This window comes from Tasmannia lanceolata, unplaced genomic scaffold (genome assembly GCF_043159265.1).
Source record: "Tasmannia lanceolata isolate RefF3 unplaced genomic scaffold, GAP_Taslan_0.1 ptg000008l, whole genome shotgun sequence".
NCBI lineage: Eukaryota > Viridiplantae > Streptophyta > Magnoliopsida > Canellales > Winteraceae > Tasmannia > Tasmannia lanceolata.
Genome location: NW_027518685.1, coordinates 41,567,058 through 41,586,550, shown reverse-complemented (window position 1 = coordinate 41,586,550; position 19,493 = coordinate 41,567,058). Strand labels below are relative to the sequence as shown.

Genomic DNA, 19,493 nt, shown 5'->3' with positions numbered 1-19,493 from the left:
TGTTCGTTGATATCATCTCTAGGGTTTCTTATGTCTAAAAGATGGATGTTTGATAAAGTTTCTAAGATAAGAAACTTTCTATTTTTACAATCTCCATCATTAATCAACTAAATCTAAGATTCAATACCCTCTCATCCTCATCCCAAAACATGGCTAAAAGCTCATTCACACCGTCTCTAGGGTCTCATATGTCTAAAAGATTGATGTTTTTTAAGCTTTCTACAATAACAAACTTTTTATTTTTTCAATCTCTATCCTGTATCAACTAAATCTAAGATTCAATACCATCTCATCCTCATCTCAAAACTTGGCTAAAAGCTCCTTGACACCATCCCTAAGGTTTCCATTGCTAAAAGATAGATGTCTTACAAAGTTTCTAAAATAAGAAACTATCTATTTTTTAAATCTCTATTCTTCATCAACTAAATCTTAGATTCAATATCATCTCATCCTAATCTCAAAACTCAGCGAAAAGTTCCTTGATTTCATATATAATATTTCCTATGTCTAAAAGATGGATGTTTTGTAAAGTTTCTAAAATAAGAAACTTTCTATTTTTTCAATCTCCATCCTTTATAAACTAATTCTAAAATTCAATACCATCTCATCCACATCTCAAAACTTGGCTAAAAGCTCATCGACAACATCTTCTGGGTTTCCTATGTCTAAAATATTGATGTCTTATAAAGTTTCAAAAATAAGAAACTTTCTAATTTTTCAATCTCCATCCTTCATAAACTGAATCTAAGATTCAATATCATCTCATCTACACTTCAAAACTTTGCAAAAAGCTCCTTGACACCATCTATGGGGTTTCTTATGTCTAAAAGATGGATGTTTTATAAAGTTACTAAAGTAAGAAACTTTCTATTTTACAATCTCTATCCTTGATCAACAAAATCTAATATTCAATACCATCTAATCATAATCTCAAAACTTGGCTAAAACCTCATGGACACCATCTATAGTGTTTCCTATGTCTAAAAGGTGGATGTTTTATAAAGTTTCTAAAATAAGAAACTTTCTGTTTTTCAATCTCTACCAACAAAAGCACCTTGACAGCATATCTTGGTTTTCTTATATCTAAAAGATGTTTGTTTTATAAAGTTTCTAAAATAAGAAATTTTCTATTTTTTCAATATCTGTCCATCATCAACTAAATATAAGATTCAATACCATCCCATCCTCAGCTCAGAAATAAGCAAAAAGCTCATTCACACCATCTTTACGATTTACTAAGTTTAAAAGATTGATATTTTATAAAGTTTCTAAAATAAGAAACTCTCTATTTTTTCAATATCCATCATTAATCAACTAAATCTAAGATTCAATACCCACTCATTATTATCCCAAAACTTGGCTAAATGCTCGTTGATATCATCTCTAGGGTTTCTTATGTCTTAAAGATGGATGTTTGATAAAGTTTCTAAAATAAGAAACTTTCTATTTTGACAATCTCCATCATTAATCAAGTAAATCTAACATTCAATACCCTCTCATCATCATCCCAAAACATGGCGAAAAGCTCATTGACACCGTCTCTAGGGTCTCATATGTCTAAAAGATGGATGTTTTTTACGCTTTCTACAATAACAAACTTTCTATTTTTTCAATCTCTATCCTTTATCAACTAAATCTAAGATTCAATACCATCTCATCCTCATCTCAAAACTTGGCTAAAAGCTCCTCAACACCATCTTTTGGGTTTACTATGTCTAAAAGATTGATGTCTTATAAAGTTTCTAAAATAAGAAACCATCTATTTTTTAAATCTCTATTCTTAATCAACTTAATCTAAGATTCAATATCATCACATCATCATCTCAAAACTCAGCTAAAAGTTCCTTGACACCATATATAGGGTTTCCTATATCTAAAAGATGGATGTTTTGTAAAGTTTCTAAAATAAGAAACTTTCTATTTTTCAATCTCCATCCTTTATAAACTAATTCTAAAATTCAATACCCTCTCTTCCACATCTCAAAACTTGGCTAAAAGCTCCTTGGTGAATGATGAATGGATAAATACCCTTACCGATTCCTTTGCTATCTATCGTTACCCTGGAACTTCTGATCATGCCCCTCTAATTATTCATCTCGCTGAGAGACATAATGAGATCAAGAAGCCATTCAAGTTCTTTAGTGCGTGGCTTATGGACCTCTCGATCTTTGAATGTGTTGAAAGAGCTTGGAGCATCAAATCTAAAGGAAATCCCATGTTCCGTCTCTCTCAAAAGCTCAAAAACACTAAACAGGCTATCAAGATCTGGAATCAAACAAAATTTGGGAGGGTTAATCTGATTGCCCCTGCTGTTAAGCAAGACCTTGAAGATGTTCAAATCGCCTTAGCCTCTAACCCAACTGATTTCCACCTTAGAAGCAGAGAATCCTCCCTCAAGGAGAGATTCTTCAAAGTCTCTCGAATGGAAGAATCCATGCGCAGGCAGAATGCGAGAGTGCAATGGTTAAACCTGGGTGATTCCAATTCTGCGTATTTTTACTCTGTTATGAATGCGAGAAGAAACCAAAATAGTATTGCGGGTCTCCTTGATGTTCATGGTAACCTGACGACTGATCATTCCCAGATTGAAAATATCATGATATCCTATTTTCAAAGCCTGCTCAACTCTGGTACAATTTGTGAGATGTCTCTGCTGCCCACCCCCTCCAAACTCCTTATGCAGGAGGATGCGGATTGGTTAAGCCGCCCGGTCCCGGAGGAGGAAATCAAAGTTACGGTTTTCGGAATGGATGGAAACCGAGCTCCTGGCCCGGATGGCTTCAACGGCGAATTCTATCAGAAATTCTGGTACATTATTGGTGCTGACGTTGTGAAGGCCATTCAACACTTCTTCAAAAATGATACCCTTCTAGCTGAGGTAAACTCTACCAACATCACTCTAATTCCTAAATGTAGTGATGCGGCTTCCCCTGATCTGTTCCGCCCTATAGCCCTTTGCAATTTCGCCTACAAAATCATTACTAAAATTATGGCCAATAGGATGCGGCATTTTATGAATGGCCTCATTAGTCCGTTCCAATCCGCTTTTATCAAAGGGCGATCAATTCATGATAACATCTTACTGACGCAAGATGTCCTACATAATTTCCATCGGAAAAATGCCACACCTGCATTCTGCATCAAAATAGACCTCAGAAAAGCCTATGATAAGGTGTCTCATGAGGCCATTCTTGTCTACATGGAAAAAATGGGTTTTAATAAGAAGTGGTGTAGGTGGGTTCAACAGTGCATCGGCAGCCCATCTTTTGCTGTCATTCTCAATGGGAGCCCTCAAGGCTATTTCAAAGCCACAAATGGGATTAGACAAGGAGATCCCCTGTCCCCCTCCCTCTTCTGTTTCATTATGGAAATCCTATCGGGTATCCTTACTGAAGCTATCAGCTCCGGTGTTCTCACTTCCCCTTTCTCTACCGAAAATCTGCCCATTTCCCACTTGTTTTATGCAGATGATGTCATGCTCTTTGCGGATGCCTCTGTGGCCAATGCTCTAAGGATCAAAGAATGTCTTGACAGATTTAAAAACTGCACCGGGCTAGAGGCCAACTTCAATAAATCAGTGATTATATTTGCTGGATGTAATCATAGGCTCAAGGGCCATATTAGAAGGGTGCTGCAGATGAATGAAGGAGCATTTCCCATGAAGTATCTGGGGCTACCCCTGACTTCCGGTAGACTCACCAGTGGCGACTGTATCCCCCTCATTTCTAAATTCCGTGGGAGGATTGCCTCTTGGGCAAACAGGTTCCTCTCTAGGGCTGGAAGGGTGGAGCTTATAAAATCTGTTCTAAACTCGTTCAGTGTATACTGGTCCTCTGCTTTCAGAATTCCGAAAGGAGTCCTCAATGAAATCGACAAAATTATGAGAAAATTTGTCTGGGCAGGATCATCCTTGGCCAACTCTTATCACCCCATCAGCTGGGATACTGTCTGCTCCCCCAAGGATGAAGGTGGCTTAGGTATCCGGAATATTTATGAGGTTAGCAAGGCTTTCCAACTAAAATGCCTGTGGAGATGTTTGAACTCTAAGGGAAACCCTTGGGCGGACTGGTTTCATTGGAAATATGTCAAAAGGAAGAACTTTTGGACAATGAAAAATCCGTCCAACCCATCCTGGGGTGCTAGGGGCATTTTCCAAATCAGAGATGTTGCTAAGAGGTATGTCTGCTACTCGGTTGGAAATGGTGCTGGAATTGATTTTTGGCGTCAACCTTGGCACCCTTCTGGGGCTCTGATTGAGCGAACGTTCGTTGATTCTCAAATCAACTCTATTCCTCTCAATACTACCATAAGTTCGCTGATGGAGGACGGAATATGGGCGGAATTCCTTGACTGTTCGGGGGGTGGCGAATTGAACCGAATTATTAAATCTGCTCTTACAAATGAAGATGATCCTTACCCTGTCTGGAAACCTGAACCTAGTGGCAAATTCTCACTGAAATCAGCCTGGAATTCCATTCGGATACTACGACCAAAGGCAATCTGGGCCCCCTCCATATGGTTCACAGGCCATGTGCCAAAGCACAGCTTCACTGCTTGGCAGGCCGTCCAAAACCGTTTGCCCACTCGTGACAGACTTCTTTTCATGGGCAATTCAAGAGAAACCAGATGTCCCCTATGTAATTCGGACTTAGAATCTGTCAACCATATTTTCTTCCGATGTGGTTACTCTGCTTGGATTTGGAGATCCATCCTCCGGCGTTTCAATCAGAAAAGAAAACCCCTGAATTCTCTTTCTGAGGAAGAAGCCTGGATAAGACATCATTTCAAAGGTAACGGTCAGTGTGCCACTGCCATGCGCATTGCCTTCGGGACTTCCATATATCTCATATGGGCTGAGCGAAACACCAGAATTCATGGCAATCCTAGCACTCACAAACAAACCATTCTTCGATGGATCATTGGCACCGTTAGAAACAGAGTATTATTCCTCAATCTATCAGATGAACCGGGTCACCGAAATCTATGCTTTGCTACTCAATTCAAATGCCCCCTGTTCGCTGTCATCTCATCCCCTCAAATCTGCCAATGGGAGAAACCGGGTGAAGATGTGATAAAACTTAACTCTGATGCTTCTTTAAAAGGGGACGCTGCTGGCATTGGAGGTATCCTTCGCGACTATAATGGGACTATTAGAGGCTGTTTCTCCTTGAACTCTGAGGTGAAACCCATCCATATTCTTGAAATGGATGCCATATTGTACGGGCTTGAGCTGGCGCGAAACCAGAATATCCGTAATATTTGGATTGAGTCTGACTCGATGGTTGCTGTGAAGATTCTAAATGGGAACTGGGACTGTCCTTGGCAAGCTAAATCTCTGGTCAATACAATTATAAGACGTCTTCAAGAGTTCCATAACTGGAAGGTAACCCATATATGGAGAGAAGCGAATCAACCAGCTGACTTTCTATCCAAGCCCGATTGCCCATGCAAAGGAACAGAAATAGAGGTCATGAGCATCCCTTCCCGGCTTGTCGAACTTGTTCTTCAAGATTCTTTGGGTACAAACTATCCTCGCTTGAGATGAATATTCCCATGCTTCTTGCTGTTTATGTTCGAGCTTTTGCTTTGTGGGCTGGTTATGTTGCTGATAGGGACAGTGATTTCAAGAGACCTGGTGTAGCTCCTACCTACTCACCCTACAGTCTCTCCATGGCGGTTCTGAACGACCCGATTGGCAAGATTGATGAAGCTCTTTGTTTAATTTTGCTTCTTTTTTGCTGTCTATGCTGCCCATGTGGCCCCCCTTTGTAATTCTCTCTTCTTTCTAATATATCTGGTCGGGGTCCCTGCCTAACCCCAGCTTGCCCATCAAAAAAAAAAAAAAAATATTAATGTCTTATTAAGTTTCAAAAATAAGAAACTTTCTAATTTTTCAATCTCCATCCTTCATCAACTAAATCTAAGATTCAATATAATCTCATCCGCACCTCAAAACTTTGCAAAAAGCTCCTTCACACCATCTATGGGGTTTCCTAGGTCTAAAAGATGGATATTTTATAAAGTTACTAAAATAAGAAACTTTCTATTTTACAATCTCTATACTTTATCAATAAAATCTAATATTCAATACCATCTAATCATAATCTCAAAACTTGGCTAAAACCTCATGGACACCATCTAGAGTGTTTCCTATGTCTAAAAGGTGGATGTTTTATAAAGTTTCTAAAATAAGAAACTTTCTATTTTTCAATCTCTACCAACAAAAGCACCTTGACAGCATATCTTAGTTTTCTTATATCTAAAAGATGTTTGTTTTATAAAGTTTCTAAAATAAGAAACTTTCTATTTTTTCAATCTCTATCCATCATCAACTAAATCTAAGATTCATTACCATCGCATCCTCATCTCAGAACTAAGCAAAATGCTCCTTCACACCATCTTTACGATTTACTAAGTTTAAAAGATTGATATTTTATAAAGTTTCTAAAATAAGAAACTCTCTATTTTTTCAATATCCATCATTCATCAACTAAATCTAAGATTCAATACCCACTCATTCTTATCCCAAAACTTTGCTAAATGCTCGTTGATATCATCTCTAGGGTTTCTTATGTCTTAAAGATGGATGTTTGATAAAGTTTCTAAAATAAGAAACTTTCTATTTTTACAATCTCCAACATTAATCAAGTAAATCTAACATTCAATACCTTCTCATCCTCATCCCAAAACATGGCTAAAAGCTCATTTACACCGTCTCTGGGGTCTCATATGTCTAAAAGATGGATGCTTTTTACGCTTTCTACAATAACAAACTTTCTATTTTTTCAATCTCTATCCTCTATCAACTAAATCCAAGATTCAATACCATCTCATCCTCATCTCAAAACTTGGCTAAAAGCTCCTTGACACCATCCCTAAGGTTTCCTTTGCTAAAAGATAGATGTCTTACAATGTTTCTAAAATAAGAAACCATCTATTTTTTAAATCTCTATTCTTCATCAACTAAATCTAAGATTCAATATCATCTCATCCTCATCTCAAAACTCAGGTAAAAGTTCCTTGACAGCATATGTAGGGTTTCCTATGTCTAAAAGATGGATGTTTTGTAAAGTTTCTAAAATAAGAAACTTTCTATTATTTCAATCTCCATCCTTTATAAACTAATTCTAAAATTCAATACCATCTCATCCACATCTCAAAACTTGGCTAAAAGCTCCTCGACACCATCTTTTGGGTTTCCTATGTCTAAAATATTGATGTCTTATAAAGTTTGTAAAATAAAAAACCATCTATATTTTAAATCTCTATTCTTCATCAACTAAATCAAAGATTCAATATTATCTCATTGTCATCTCAAAACTCAGCTAAAAGTTCCTTGACACCATATATAGGGTTTCCTATTCTAAAAGATTGATGTTTTGTAAAGTTTCTAAAATAAGAAACTTTTTATTTTTTCAATCTCCATCCTTTATAAACTAATTCTAAAATTCAATACCATCTCATCCACATCTCAAAACTTGGCTAAAAGCTCATCGACACCATCTTTTGGGTTTCCTATGTCTAAAAGATGGATGTCTTGGGGAAAATCAAAGCCTTGGGGAAAATAAAAAGTCCGTTTTCCAAAGGAAATCTTAACATAAACCATGTCATGTATGCTGATGATGTTATGATATTTATTTCCCCTGACATGGAATCTGTTGCAGGGATAAAGGAATGTCTCCAATCCTTCAAGCTCATTGCGGGTCTGGATGTCAACTTCCAGAAAATTGAAGCTTACTTGTCCGGGATTTCTGCCCAGATCAAAGACCAGATTTGTTCTTCCCTCTGCATCAAGGAAGGTTCGCTCCCCATCAAATACTTGGGTCTCCCTCTGATCACCAAGAGGCTATCCAGTCATGATTGCCAGCCGTTATTAACAAAAATTCGGAGCAGGTTAGGCATGTGGAATAATAAAAAGCTCTCCCGGGCGGGGCGTATTGAATTGATCAAAGCTGTTCTCTCCTCCTTCCAGATTTACTGGTCTGCTACCTACAATATCCCCATGGGTATTCTGATTGAGATTGAAAATTTGTTCAGAAACTTCCTATGGAGGGGGTCTGACCAACCGAATCGGTACTCTCCAATTGCTTGGGCAATGGTCTGCCGGCCAAAGAGAGAAGGGGGTGTGGGGCTCCGGAGCGTCATTGATATTAACAGAGCCTCTCAATTAAAGCTTCTCTGGCACATTGTTCAGAACAGGGAATCCTTATGGGTTAGATGGTTCAAGATCAAATACCTCAAGAAAAGTACCTTTTGGAATAGGCCTATGCCTTCCAACCCGGCCTGGGGGGTGAGAAGTATATTCAATAGTCGGGATTTGGCAAAGTCGTTTCTCTGCTACTGCGTGGGCAAAGGGAAGAGTATTGATTTTTGGACTGATCCATGGCATCCGGATGGGCCCGTAATCTCTCAAACCTCTGAAGGCGAGTTGTTTTGTCTCACAAAGCAGATATCTATTGAATGTATGCAGCAAGATGGGAGCTGGGCTCACATCCTCAATCAAACTCATTTGCCTCAACTCCACAGAATTCTGAAAACTGGGCTGTTCTCTCACATAATGTGGACAGAATTATTTGGAAAGGTACCCCAAATGGAAATTTTACTCTTAGATCTGCTTGGAACCAATGTAGAACTCGCTGGACTGAGGTTCCATGGTTCCAAACTGTGTGGCATAGAGGCCATATCCCTAGGTGTAGCTTCACCACCTGGCAAGCAATGCATAACCGGCTCAGTACTCAGGACAGGCTTTGCTTTCTTGGACCCCAGGCCGATCTCAGCTGTCTGCTCTGTCATGCTGGCCCTGAATCTGTAAACCATCTTTTCTTTCGCTGCTGCTATTCGGCATGGATATGGAGATCTATCTTATGGCGGTGTGGAATCAGAAGGAAGCCGCTCAAGACCCTCATTTTGGAAGAGAATTGGATCCGGGAAAACTTTAAAGGGGAAGGACAAGCCACATCGATTGTGAGGCTCAGCTTTTGTATGGTGGTGTCCAGTATCTGGAGAGAAAGGAACAGCCGGTTGTACGGTAAGCCCCATCGCCATAAGACGAGTATCCTCCATAGTTGCCTCAGTGTCATTCATTCCAGGTTTACCCACCTTCACCTGGACGATTTTAATTCCAGAAAAAATGTAACCACGGCTGCAAATTTTGGCCTTCCCTGTATCCAAGAGAGGACCAGCGCTGTTTTCTGCTCCTGGACAAGGCCGGCTGATGAAGTTTATAAACTTAACACTGACGCCGCTGTTCGAAATGGGAATGGTGGGATTGGGGGATTAATTCGGAACTCGGAGGGGGAGGTACAAGTCATGTTCTCACTTCGGTCAGACATTCAGGAGATCCATCTCTTGGAAATGGAGGCCATTCTCCATGGGATTAACCTCGCGCGCAAAGAAGGGTATAACTCCATCTGGATCGAGTCCGATTCTTTGCTTGCAGTAAATGTGATCTTGGAAAAGTGGGATTGTCCCTGGAAAGCAATTCCAATTGTTGAAGCAATTCGCGACGCCCTCCGAAACACCCCGATATGGAAATTGTCTCACATTTGGAGAGAAGCAAATGGGGCCGCGGATTTCTTGTCTAAGCCTGACTGTTGCTGTGAAGGAGCAGCCCTCCTCCCTTCTTATATCCCACGGGGGCTTAGGGAGATTCTTGATCTTGATGCAGCTGGCCACCTTTATCCTCGGTTGTAATGCTTCCTGCAGTCCCACCGAGGTGATCAGTGTAGTGGAGAATAGTGGGTGTGGTGGGGCTTTCTGTTCCCCCATCCGTGGGAGTTGTATCTCTTTGGTTCTTATTTTGGCGCTTTGTCTCTGTTGCCCTTCTGGGCCCCTTTGTAATTCTCTCATTTTCGTCTTAATATATCCGGTCGGGGTCTGCCTAACCCCAGCTTACCAATCAAAAAAAAAAAAGATGGATGTCTTATAAAGTTTCAAAAATAAGAAACTTTCTAATTTTTGAATCTCCATCCTTCATCAACTAAATCTAATATTCAATATCATCTCATCCCTACCTCAAAACTTTACAAAAATCTCCTTGACACCATCTATGGGGTTTCCTATGTCTAAAAGATGGATGTTTTATAAAGTTACTAAAATAAGAAATTTCTATTTTACAATCTCTATCCTTGATCAACAAAATCTAATATCCAATACAATCTAATCATAATCTTAAAACTTGGCTGAAACCTCATGGACACCATCTATAGTGTTTCCTATGACTAAAAGGTGGATGTTTTATAAAGTTTCTAAAATAAGAAACTTTCTGTTTTTCAATCTCTATCAACAAAAGCACCTTGGCAGCATATCTTGGTTTTCTTATATGTAAAAGATGTTTGTTTTATAAAGTTTCTAAAATAAGAAACTTTCTATTTTATCAATCTCTCTCCATCATCAACTAAATCTAAGATTCAAAACCATCGCATCCTCATCTCAGAAGTAAGCAAAAAGTTCCTTGACACCATCTTTTCGATTTACTAAGTTTAAAAGATTGATATTTTATAAAGTTTCTAAAATAAGAAACTCTCTATTTTTTCAATACCCATCATTCATCAACTAAATCTAAGATTCAATACCCACTCATTCTTATCCCAAAACTTGGCTAAATGCTCGTTGATATCATCTCTAGGGTTTCTTATGTCTAAACGATGGATGTTTGATAAAGTTTCTAAAATAAGAAACTTTCTATTTTTACAATCTCCACCATTAATCAACTAAATCTATGATTCAATACCCTCTCATCATCATCCCAAAACATGGCTAAAAGCTCATTGACACCGTCTCTAGGGTCTCATATGTCTAAAAGATGGATGTTTTTTAACCTTTCTACAATAACAAACTTTCTATTTTTTCAATCTCTATCCTTTATCAACTGAATCTAAGATTCAATACCATCTCATCCTCATCTCAAAATTTGGCTAAAAGCTCCTTGACACCATCCCTAAGGTTTCCTTTGCTAAAAGATAGATGTCTTACAAAGTTTCTAAAATAAGAAACCATCTATTTTTTAAATCTCTATTCTTCATCAACTAAATCTAAGATTCAATATCATCTCATCCCCATCTCAAAACTCAGCTAAAAGTTCCTTCACACCATATATAGGGTTTCCTATGTCTAAAAGATGGATGTTTTGTAAAGTTTCTAAAATAAGAAACTTTCTATTTTTTCAGTCTCCATCCTTTATAAACTAATTCTAAAATTCAATACCATCTCATCCACATCTCAAAAGTTGGCTAAAAGCTCCTCGACACCATCTTTTGGTTTTCCTATGTCTAAAATATTGATGTCTTATAAAGTTTCAAAAATAAGAAACTTTCTAATTTTTCAATCTCCATCCTTCATCAACTAAATCTAAGATTCAATATCATCTCATCCCTACCTCAAAACTTTGCAAAAAGCTCCTTCACATCATCTATGGGGTTTCTTATGTCTAAAAGATGGATATTTTAAAAAGTTTCTAAAATAGGAAACTTTCTACTTTACAATCTCTATCCTTGATCAACAAAATCTAATATTCAATACCATCTAATCATAATCTTAAAACTTGGCTAAAACCTCATGGACACCATCTATAGTGTTTCCTATGTCTAAAAGGTGGGTGTTTTATAAAGTTTCTAAAATAAGAAACTTTCTGTTTTTCAATCTCTATGAACAAAAGCACCTTGGCAGCATATCTTGGTTTTCTTATATGTAAAAGATGTTTGTTTTATAAAGTTTCTAAAATAAGAAACTTTCTATTTTATCAATCTCTATCAATCATCAACTAAATCTAAGATTCAATACCATCGCATCCTCATCTCAGAACTAAGCAAAAAGCTCCTTGACACCATCTTTACGATTTACTAAGTTTAAAAGATTGATATTTTATAAAGTTTCTAAAATAAGAAACTCTCTATTTTTTCAATATCCATCATTAATCAACTAAATCTAAGATTCGATACCCACTCATTCTTTTCCCAAAACTTTGCTAAATGCTCCTTGATATCATCTCTAGGGTTACTTATGTCTAAAAGATGGATGTTTGATAAAGTTTCTAAAATAAGAAACCTTCTATTTTTACAATCTCCATCACTAATCAACTAAATCTAAGATTCAATACCCTCTTATCCTCATCCCAAAACATTCCTAAAAGCTTATTGACACCGTCTCTAGGGTCTCATATGTCTAAAAGATGGATATTTTTTAAGCTTTCTACAATAACAAACTTTCTATTTTTTCAATCTCTATCCTCTATCAACTAAATCTAAGATTCAATACCATCTCATCCTCATCTCAAAACTTGGCTAAAAGCTCCTTGACACCATCCCTAAGGTTTCCTTTGCTAAAAGATAGATGTCTTACAAAGTTTCTAAAATAAGAAACCATCTATTTTTTAAATCTCTATTCTTCATCAACTAAATCTAAGATTCAATATCATCACATCCGCATCTCAAAACTCAGCTAAAAGTTCCTTGACACCATATATAGGGTTTCCTATGTCTAAAAGATGGATGTTTTGTAAAGTTTCTAAAATAAGAAACTTTCTATTTTTTGAATCTCCATCCTTTATAAACTAATTCTAAAATTCAATACCATCTCATCTACATCTCAAAACTTGGCTAAAAGCTCATCGACACCATCTTTTGGGTTTCCTATGTCTAAAATATTGATGTCTTATAGAGTTTCAAAAATAAGAAACTTTCTAATTTTTCAATCTCCATCCTTCATCAACTCAATATAAGATTCAATATCATCTCATCCCCACCTCAAAACTTTGCAAAAAGCTCCTTGACACCATCTATGGGGTTTCCTATGTCTAAAAGATGGATGTTTTATAAAGTTACTAAAATAAGAAACTTTCTATTTTACAATCTTTATCCTTGATCACAAAATCTAATATTCAATACCATCTAATCATAATCTCAAAACTTGGCTAAAACCTCATGGACACCATCTATAGTGTTTCCTATGTCTAAAAGGTGTATGTTTTATAAAGTTTTTAAAATAAGAAACTATCTGTTTTTCAATCTCTATCAACAAAAGCACCTTAACAGCATATCTTGGTTTTCTTATATCTTAAAGATGTTTGTTTTATAAAGTTTCTAAAATAAGAAACTTTCCATTTTTTCAATCTCTATCCATCATCAACTAAATCTAAGATTCAATACCATCGAATCCTCATCTCAGAACTAAGCAAAAAGCTCCTTGACACCATCTTTACGATTTACTAAGTTTAAAAGATTGATATTTTATAAAGTTTCTAAAATAAGAAACTCTCTATTTTTTTTGCAATACCCATCATTCATCAACTAAATCTAAGATTCAATACCCACTCATTCTTATCCCAAAACTTGGCTAAATGCTCGTTGATATCATCTCTAGGGTTTTTTATGTCTAAAAGATGAAAGTTTGATAAAGTTTCTAAAATAAGAAACTTTCTATTTTTACAATCTCCATCATTAATCAATTAAATCTAAGATTCAATACCCTCTCATCCTCATCCTAAAACATGGCTAAAAGCTCATTGACACCGTCTCTAGGGTCTCATATGTCTAAAAGATTGATGTTTTTTAAGCTTTCTACAATAACAAACTTTCTATTTTTTCAATCTCTATCCTTTATCAACTGAATCTAAGATTCAATACCATCTCATCCTCAGCTCAAAACTTGGCTAAAAGGTCCTTGACACCATCCCTAAGGTTTCCTTTGCTAAAAGATAGATGTCTTACAAAGTTTCTAAAACAAGAAACCATTTATTTTTTAAATGTCTATTCTTCATCAACTAGATCTAAGATTCAATATCATCTCATCCTCATCTCAAAACTCAGCTAATAGTTCCTTGACACCATATAGAGGGTTTCCTATGTCTAAAAGATGGATGTTTTGTAAAGTTCCTAAAATAAGAAACTTTCTATTTTTTCAATCTCCATCCTTTATAAACTAATTCTAAAATTCAATACCATCTCATCCACATCTCAAAACTTGGCTAAAAGAACCTCGACACCATCTTTTGGGTTTCCTATGTCTAAAATATTGATGTCTTATAAAGTTTCAAAAATAAGAAACTTTCCAATTTTTCAATCTCCATCCTTCTTCAACCAAATCTAAGATTCAATATCATCTCATCCCCACCTCAAAACTTTGCAAAAAGCTCCTTGACACCATCTACGGGGTTTCCTATGTCTAAAAGATGGATGTTTTATAAAGTTACAAAAAAAGAAACTTTCTATTTTACAATCTCTATCCTTGATCAACAAAATCTAATATTCAATGCCATCTAATCATAATCTCAAAACTTGGCTAAAACCTCATGAACACCATCTATAGTGTTTCCTATGTCTAAAAGGTGGGTGTTTTATAAAGTTTCTAAAATAAGAAACTTTATGTTTTTCAATCTCTATCAACAAAAGCACCTTGACAGCATATCTTGGTTTTCTTATATCTAAAAGACGTTTGTTTTATATTGTTTCGAAAATAAGAAACTTTCTATTTTTTCAATCTCTATCATTTATCAACTAAATCTATGATTTAATATCATCTCATCCTCATCTCAAAACATGGCTAAAAGCTCCTTGACACCATCCCTAAGGTTTCCTTTGCTAAAAGATAGATGTCTTACAAAGTTTCTAAAATAAGTAACCATCTATTTTTTAAATCTCTATTCTTCATCAACTAAATCTAAGATTCAATATCATCTCATCCTCATCTCAAAACTCAGCTAAAAGTTCCTTGACACCATATATAGGGTTTCCTATGTCTAAAAGATGGATGTTTTGTAAAGTTTCTAAAATAAGAAACTTTCTACTTTTTCAATCTCCATCATTTTTAAACTAATTCTAAAATTCAATACCATCTCATCCACATCTCAAAACTTGGCTAAAAGCTCATCGACACCACCTTTTGGGTTTCCTATGTCTAAAATATTGATGTCTTATAAAGTTTCAAAAATAAGAAACTTTCTAATTTTTCAATCTCCATCCTTCATCAACTAAATCTAAGATTTAATATCATCTCATCCCCACCTCAAAACTTTGCAAAAAGCTCCTTAACACCATCTATGAGGTTTCCTATGTCTAAAAGATGGATGTTTTATAAAGTTACTAAAATAAGAAACTTTCTATTTTACAATCTCTATCATTGATCAACAAAATCTAATATTCAATACCATCTAATCATAATATCAAAACTTGGCTAAAAGCTCATGGACACCATCTATAGTGTTTCCTATGTCTAAAAGGTGGATGTTTTATAAAGTTTCTAAAATAAGAAACTTTCTGTTTTTCAATCTCTATCAACAAAAGCACCTTGACAGCATATCTTGGTTTTCTTATATCTCAAAGATGTTTGTTTTATAAAGTTTCTAAAATAAGAAACTTTCCGTTTTTTCAATCTCTATCCCTCATCAACTAAATCTAAGATTCAATACCATCGCATCCTCATCTCAGAATTAAGCAAAAAGCTCCTTGACACCATCTTTACGATTTACTAAGTTTAAAAGATTGATATTTTATAAAGTTTCTAAAATAAGGAACTCTCTATTTGGTTTGCAATACCAATCATTCATCAACTAAATCTAAGATTCAATACCCACTCATTCTTATCCCAAAACTTGGCTAAAACCTCATGGACACCATCTATAGTGTTTCTTATGTCTAAAAGGTGGGTGTTTTATAAAGTTTCTAAAATAAGAAACTTTCTGTTTTTCAATCTCTATCAACAAAAGCACCTTCACAGCATATCTTGGTTTTCTTATATCTAAAAGATATTTGTTTTATATTGTTTCGAAAATAAGAAACTTTCTATTTTTTCAATCTCTATCCTTTATCAACTAAATCTAAGATTAAATATCATCTCATCCTCATCTCAAAACATGGCTAAAAGCTCCTTGACACCATCCCTACGGTTTCCTTTGCTAAAAGATAGTCTTACAAAGTTTCTAAAATAAGAACCCATCTATTTTTAAAAATCTATTCTTCATCAATTAAATCTAAGATTCAATATCATCTCATCCTCATCTCAAAACTCAGCTAAAAGTTCCTTGACACCATATATAGGGTTTCCCATGTCTAAAAGATGGATGTTTTGTAAAGTTTCTAAAATAAGAAATTTTCTATTTTTTCATTCTCCATCCTTTATAAACTAATTCTAAAATTCAATACCATCTCCTCTACATCTCAAAACTTGGTTAAAAGCTCCTCGACACCATCTTTTGGGTTTCCTATGTCTAAAATATTGATGTCTTATAAAGTTTCAAAAATAAGAAACTTTCTAATTTTTCAATCTCCATCCTTCATGAACTAAATCTAAGATTCAATAACATCTCATCCCCACCTCAAAACTTTGCAAAAAGCTCCGTGACACCATCTATGGGGTTTCCTATGTCTAAAAGATTGATGTTTTATAAAGTTACTAAAATAAGAAACTTTCAATTTTACAATCTGTATCCTTGATCAACAAAATCTAATATTCAATACCATCTAATCATAATCTCAAAACTTGGCTAAAACCTCATGGACACCATCTATAGTGTTTCCTAAGTCTAAAAGGTGGATGTTTTATAAAGTTTCTAAAAGAAGAAACTTTCTCTCTTTCAATCTTTATCAACAAAAGCACCTTGACAAGATATCTTGGTTTTCTTATATCTAAAAGATGTTTGTTTTATAAAGTTTCTAAAATAAGAAACTTCCTATTTTTTCAATCTCTATCCATCATCAACTAAATCTAAGATTCAATACCATCGCATCCTCATCTCAGAACTTAGAAAAAAGCTCCTTCACACCATCTTTACGATTTACTAAGTTTAAAAGATTGATATTTTATAAAGTTTCTAAAATAAGAAACTCTTTATTTTTTCAATATCCATCATTCATCAACTAAATCTAAGATTCAATACCCACTCATTCTTATCCCAAAACTTGGCTAAATGCTCGTTGATATTATCTCTAGGGTTTCTTATGTCTAAAAGATGGATGTTTGATAAAATTTCTAAAATAAGAAACTTTCTATTTTTACAATCTCCATCATTAATCAACTAAATCTAAGATTCAATACCCTCTCATCCTCATCCCAAAACATGGCTAAAAGCTCATTGACACCGTCTCTAGGTTCTCATATGTCTAAAAGATGGATGTTTTTTAAGCTTTCTATAATAACAAACTTTCTATTTTTTAAATCTCTATCCTTTATCAACTAAATCTAAAATTCAATACCATCTCATCCTCATCTCAAAACTTGGCTAAAAGCTCCTGCACACCATCCCTAAGGTTTCCTTTGTTAAAAGATAGATGTCTTACAAAGTTTCTAAAATAAGAAACCATCTATTTTTTAAATCTCTATTCTTCATCAACTAAATCTAAGATTCAATATCATCTCATCCTCATCTCAAAACTCAGCTAAAAGTTCCTTGACATCATATATAGGGTTTCCTATGTCTAAAAGATGGAAGTTTTGTAAAGTTTCTAAAATAAAAAACTTTCTATTTTCTCAATCTCCATCCTTTATAAACTAATTCTAAAATTCAATACCATCTCATCCACGTCTCAAAACTTGGCTAAAAGCTCCTCGACACCATCTTTTGGGTTTCCTATGTCTAAAATATTGATGTCTTATAAAGTTTCAAAAATAATAAACTTTCTAATTTTTAATCTCCATCCTTCATCAACTGAATCTAACATTCAATATCATCTAATCCCCACCTCAAAACTTTGCAAAAAGCTCATTGACACGATTTATGAGGTTTCCTATGTCTAAAAGGTGGATGTTTTATAAAGTTACTAAAGTAAGAAACTTTTTATTTTACAATCTCTATCCTTGGTCAACAAAATCTAATATTCAATACCATCTAATCATAATCTCAAAACTTGGCTAAAACCTCATGGACACCATCTATAGTGTTTCATATGTGTAAAAGGTGGATGTTTTATAAAGTTTCTAAAATAAAAAACTTTCTGTCATTCAATCTCTACCAACAAAAGCACCTTGACAGCATATCTTGGTTTTCTTATATCTAAAAGATGTTTGTTTTATAAAGTTTCTAAAATAAGAAACTTTTTATTTTTTCAATCTCTATCCATCATCAACTAAATCTAAGATTCAATACCATCTCATCCCCATTCAGAACTAAGCAAAAAGCTCCCTGACACTATCTTTACGATTTACTAAGTTTAAAAGATTGATATTTTATAAAGTTTCTAAAATAAAAAACTCTCTATTTTTTCTATATCCATCACTCATCAACTAAATCTAAGATTCAATACCCACTCATTCTTAATCCAAAACTTGGCTAAATGCTCGTTGATATCATCTATAGGGTTTCTTATGTCTAAAAGATGGATATTTGATAAAGTTTCTAAAATAAGAAACTTTCTATTTTTACAATCTCCATCATTAATCAACTAAATCTAAGATTCAATACCCTCTCATCCTCATCCCAAAACATGGCTAAAAGCTCATTGACACTTTCTCTAGGGTCTCATATGTCTAAAAGATGGATGTTTTTTAAGCTTTCTAAAATAACAAACTTTCTATTTTTTCAATCTCTATCCTTTATCAACTAAATCTAAGATTCAATACCATCTCATCCTCATCTCAAAACTTGGCTAAAAGCTCCTTGACACGATCCCTAAGGTTTCCTTTGCTAAAAGATAGATGTCTTACAAAGTTTCTAAAATAAGAAACCATCTATTTTTTAATTCTCAATTCTTCATCAACTAAATCTAAGATTCAATACCATCTCATCCTCATCTCAAAGATCAGCTAAAAGTTCCTTGACACCATATGTATGGTTTCCTATGTCTAAAAGATGGATGTTTTGTAAAGTTTCTAAAATAAGAAACTTTCTATTTTTTCAATCTCCATCCTTTATAAACTAATTCTAAAATTCAATACCATCTCATCCACATCTCAAAACTTGGCTAAAAGCTCCTCGACACCATCTTTTGGGTTTCCTATGTCTAAAATATTGATGTCTTATAAAGTTTCTAAAATAAGAAACCATCTATTTTTTAAATCTCTATTCTTCATCAACAAAATCTAAGATTCAATACCATCGCATCCTCATCTCAGAACTAAGCAAAAAGCTCCTTTACACCATCTTTACGATTTACTAAGTTTAAAAGATTGATATTTTATAAAGTTTCTAAAATAAGAAACTCTCTATTTTTTCAATATCCGTCATTCATCAACTAAATCTAAGATTCAATACCCACTCATTCTTATCCCAAAACTTGGCTAAATGCTCATTGATATCATCTCTAGGGATTCTTATGTCTAAAAGATGTATGTTTGATAAAGTTTCTAAAATAAGAAACTTTCTATTTTTACAATCTCCATCATTAATCAACTAAATCTAAGATTCAATACCCTCTCATCCTCATCCCAAAACATGGCTAAAAGCACATTGACACCGTCTCTAGGGTTTCATATGTCTAAAAGTTGGATGTTTTTTAAGCTTTCTACAATAACAAACTTTCTAATTTTTCAATCTCTATCCTTTATCAACTAAATCTAAGATTCAA

The 19,493-nt window shown here is 34.8% G+C and overlaps 1 protein-coding gene across 1 annotated transcript; it reads left to right on the top strand.

The window, feature by feature from the left end:
* Positions 1-5,541: 5,541 nt before the first annotated feature.
* LOC143882977 (uncharacterized) lies at positions 5,542-9,693 on the top strand. Its single transcript, XM_077386350.1, has 3 exons — positions 5,542-5,695; positions 7,665-8,808; positions 8,883-9,693. Exons 1-3 carry the CDS (start codon positions 5,542-5,544, stop codon positions 9,691-9,693), a joined length of 2,109 nt encoding a protein of 702 aa, XP_077242465.1.
* Positions 9,694-19,493: the final 9,800 nt, after the last annotated feature.